The following is a 4589-nucleotide window of genomic DNA, read 5'->3' on the forward strand; positions in this document are numbered from 1 at the left end:
TATATAGGATATTCATTCGTGGATACTCAAGTTACTTACAATATGACAGATATATATCAGCTTCAGATTCGTTGTCTTTTAGTGAAATGATATATCATGTCATTCTAATTACTGGTCCCCATATGGTCACCCACATTTTTCCAGGAAAAAACTATGTCCCCTACCGTGTACAAGAAAAGAAAACTTAGATCTACTTCCCCGAGAAATAAAAATCCGGGCCAGTTACATATCCTAGTCCTAGTGCTTCATAAAATAAATGATAAATACATTTATTTATAGATAAAACAGGGAAATGCAACCCCCGGAAGGAGCAACAGGAGGTTGGGTTGTGAAACCCATAGACCCAGGCCTGAATAGTTTGTTGTTTTCCTCGGAAGGTTCTCAGAATAATAAAATAATAAAAGTCCGGATATCTCTGCCATAAGGCTTTGCAATTGATTTCCAAGCCAGGGTTTTGGGACATTCAGGTAACAGCTAATAGAAGCAAGATTTAAAGCTAGATAATTAGAAATTCTAGTAGTATTAAAGTAGAGACTTCAAAGACTTCAAGATTTTGCTCCGCCTGCTTTACCAGGAGGTTTATAATGATTTGATGAGAGTCCATCTTCAGTCATTCCAGTCTCATTCGTAAGCCGCCTGCGCAGAATAATTCTCTGGCCATTCCTTTTGCTTAAGAATAATTCTCAGGCTGGAGGATTCCCATTCCTTCTGCTTCTCTGCAGATTCCTTTTGCTTCAGTCCTCTGGCTGGAGGATGCCCATTCCTTCTGCTTCTCTGCAGCAACCTGTATGGTCAGAAATGATTAGTCCCACTCGCATATTCCCTTTTGTTCTATCCAAGTATGTGGAGATGTTCATTTTAAGGGCTAAGAAGATTGGAGGAGCCCAATATAGTCTGAATTCAATTGTCTTCTTTTTAGCCTCTTCACTAGTGTGGCATTGATTGTCTTTTTTTTATTTTGCTTTTGACGGCAGTATATGCGTTTATGTGTAATTAGTACTTTCCTTGGCTGTCAGAAGAAAAGTAATGTTGAGCAACAAACGGAAGAAATCATCACAACATATCCACTGATTTTCCCGATCATGCATGTATGGGGTGCATAGAAAAATTAGAAAAAGCTTACAAACACACCGTTTAAAATTCATCATGAATTTTGAGGTTGACCATTCACTAAAAATGAAAACGTTGTAGGTCAGTCCCTGATTAACAACATGATAATTTGTTTTCAAGCTAATTACGTAAAACTCGATGACAGAAAACCAAAAGGAAAAGATGGAGTTGATAAAATAAGACCTAGTACGGTCTCCTTCCCCATTGACAAGTAAACAGCCTAGTTAGCGATTTGGCATGCGGCAAAAATTTAGGTCGGCCAAAATGCAAGCATTAATTGGCTATGTACAAAGTAGATTTGGTCAAATACGCGGTCAAACATGCGCAATGGGCTAAAAATCCGGCAATCGTTTCACATGTACAAATGCTATACTAAAAGTTCGGCGTATATGTTTATTATATATAAGATTATATGTATATATTATATATAAAACATAGAGGTTCCGTGGTTGGTGGCTAAGTTTAAGAGCTGCAGGATTTGGTATCAAACCCCAATGCATGCAAAAAAAAATTTGAAATGTATGAAATTTGCTGACAAAGCTGCCGAGCAATTCGTTTATTTGCATAAATCGCTAATTAAGCGGGAAAATCTTACAAGGCACGTTTTCAAACCGGGGGTGAAATAATTCGCCGAATGTTTCGCGAATAATTCGGCAAAGATTCGTCAAATTGCTAACTAGGGCAAACAGTTCTCACATAATTAATAAATGTTCGAGCATAAAACACTTCATACCTGCGTTACCAAGGGCTCACGTCTGTAGTGCATGGTACGAAACACACCTTCGGCATCTCTCCAAAGAATCTGTTTTAGCTCTTGCGGAAAATCACATGGTTTAATCTCACCAGTTCCCTCATCACTAGAGGCAATCCTTTCTTCCTGGTTCTCAACTTTAGCTCTATTCTTTTTTCCCATTTTTGCTAGATAATACGCCGCTTTATTCAAATACCCAAGATATCCTGTCAATTCTAGTAGCTCTAGGCCTTCACGTATCTGAGCTTTAATATCCCGTGCATGAGGCACCAAATCCCTATCAGCACCCTGAAACACAAAGTAAGACCTCCAACACCATTTGCAATTATATGTATATTGTTTGTTTTCACGGCAAGCAATATCCTTGCAGTCCCAAATTTTATCAATGACATGTGGAATTTTAATTGAATTGCACACAACACGAAGTTTAGGAAGCCTGAGATTCTTAACAAGTGTAACACCAGCCATTACACCCATCAGCAGTTGAGTGTAAAAAGATTTTCCAACCACTGAGAAGTTGGCTGAAGCAGTGATTGGCTTTGCATCGGAATCCCGTAAAATAACTCCATATCCTCCGTACAATTTATGCTTATTATAATAAGCATGCACATGAACCCAAACAAAAGGTGTTTGAGCATTCCAGGAACAAATCCATTGTTTGAGTCTACTTTGAAATGTTCTCTTGAATCCACGGGTATGAAAAACTTTCCACTCCAGCTTCTCCAGCCTCTCCCGCAAACTTGTTCCCTGTCAATAGATAGTACCTATAAATAAACTGAAATATAAAATATGGGGCCGCACAGAGTTTCATATATGAAACTGTGTTGCAACAATACGCCTAAAAAGAAAATTCAGCCGTATCGATACGTGTTTACACGGATACACGTACTAATACTCCAATACTTCAAGATACAAGCCAGTTAGAAAACTTTGACTAAATATTAGATATCAACAGTTGTCAAGATAAATCTCAAACGAGAAGTTTTAACTATAGTGACAAAATATTAGTTCCAAATCGTCCACTGATCTTGCTCTAGACTTGCTTCCTTCTTATCCAGACTTTTTCTCTCTCCAGTGAAGTTAATCATACATATTATATGTTAATCACGCAAGCACATGTATGTATTTTGTTAAGTTTCTATCTTATATATAAGATATTTATGTTAAACTACTGATCAATATTGAGTATGCTGTATCATCGTATTTAAGTTTTTCAAGTTGGTGTATTATAGTAACGCGTATCGATACCGTCGCAACGCCTACTATGAGCCTCAATTGTTTGTTATGTTGGATCAATAAGAACTGAAAAAAATTCAAATGGGTATCTATTACTCACAGTTGTTGATTCGATTTTTTTGTTCTTTTTTGTTGCTGTTGAATCGGTCATACCTACTTCATCTCCATCTCCATCATCATCATCATCATCATCATCATCATCAGATTTATAGGATTTGTCTCCTTCTTCTTCTGAGTAAGAATAGTCCACAGAACTGTCAGAGGAGGAATCTTCGTCGTCTCTTGGTTGTTCATAAACCGGTAAGCACTCATTAAATCTTAAAAAAAAAAAAAATGAGCTTCTGCAGGATCTAAACTCAGAAAAGAAGATAACAAAGAAATCTGTAGATAAATAACCAGAAAGAAGAGAGAAATACAAAATATGCAATATTTAGCTTTGATTAGTTAATAAACATGACTCATAAGTCTAATTAACTGCACAACAAATTGAATTCAAAAGTGATAACAGATGACAAGAGGAATACCTTCTTTGGGTCGTTGAGGAAAACTCAGGAACAGATCTAAAAGAGGAAGGTATTTCACCTCTACCGATCTCCATTACCCACAAATTCTAAGGAAAAGAAAACAATTGTATTACAAAAATCAATTTCATGAATTTCACGAAAAAATCATTCCTAAAATCAAATAAGAAGCCAACCAAGTATTACAAAAATCAATTTCATCAAATTCACGAGAAAATCATTCCTAAAATCAAATAAAAAGCCAACAAAGAAAGAGAGGTTCATAGAGAGAGATACTTACAATTGTTTTAAGACTCCCGAAACCTAACGCTAGAACCAGTTTCTGCGGCTAGCTTTCACATTTATACTGATCTCGACAGTCAAAACGGGTTGAGAAAACCGGTCCAAACCCGGCCTGTTACTCATTATTTCTAAAAGGGTACATATGAAGGCTATTATTGGGGCGTCACGTTCCATTAGAGGGACGTCACCTAATAGGACAAAAATGGGTCACCTATAAGTAATATCAAAAATCTCTTATCTAAAATAATTTTGTAATGACTAAACAACCCTTATTTAGTTAATTTTAATTTAATTTAATTTAATTAGATAAAAATTAAATTAATGAATTTTGTTGTATACTTGATGAATTCAGGGACAAAGTTTTTGTGGGAAGAAAAACTGGCCGTAAAATAAACTTCTACGGTTGGAAATAATCCAAACCTGGACGTAAAATCACTTCTACGGTTGGAATTAAAAGAAAACTAAACATAAAATCAGATTCTACGGTTGGAATTAAAAAAAACCTGGACGTAAAATGAGCTTCTACGGTTGGAACTAATTCAAACCTGGACGTAAAACTACATGCAAATGAAATTCTATGGTTGGAATTAATCCAAACCTGGACGTAAAATCACTTCTACAGTTGGAATTAAAAGAAAACTGGAAGTAAAATCAAACTCTACGGTTGGAATTAAAAGAAAACTGGACGT

The 4589-nt window shown here is 36.1% G+C and overlaps 1 protein-coding gene across 1 annotated transcript; it reads right to left on the bottom strand.

Moving 5' to 3' along the window:
* Nucleotides 1–248: 248 nt before the first annotated feature.
* On the bottom strand, nucleotides 249–3916 carry LOC113318619. The gene is made up of 5 exons (XM_026566808.1): nucleotides 3899–3916; nucleotides 3622–3707; nucleotides 3198–3414; nucleotides 1844–2608; nucleotides 249–784 (listed from the first exon to the last, which is right to left on the bottom strand). The coding sequence occupies exons 2-5, from the start codon at nucleotides 3693–3695 to the stop codon at nucleotides 671–673; spliced, it is 1170 nt and encodes a 389-aa protein (XP_026422593.1). The 5' UTR covers nucleotides 3696–3707; nucleotides 3899–3916; the 3' UTR covers nucleotides 249–670.
* Between the last annotated feature and the right edge of the window lie 673 nt (nucleotides 3917–4589).

This window comes from Papaver somniferum, chromosome 10 (genome assembly GCF_003573695.1).
Source record: "Papaver somniferum cultivar HN1 chromosome 10, ASM357369v1, whole genome shotgun sequence".
NCBI classification, from domain to species: Eukaryota; Viridiplantae; Streptophyta; class Magnoliopsida; order Ranunculales; family Papaveraceae; genus Papaver; species Papaver somniferum.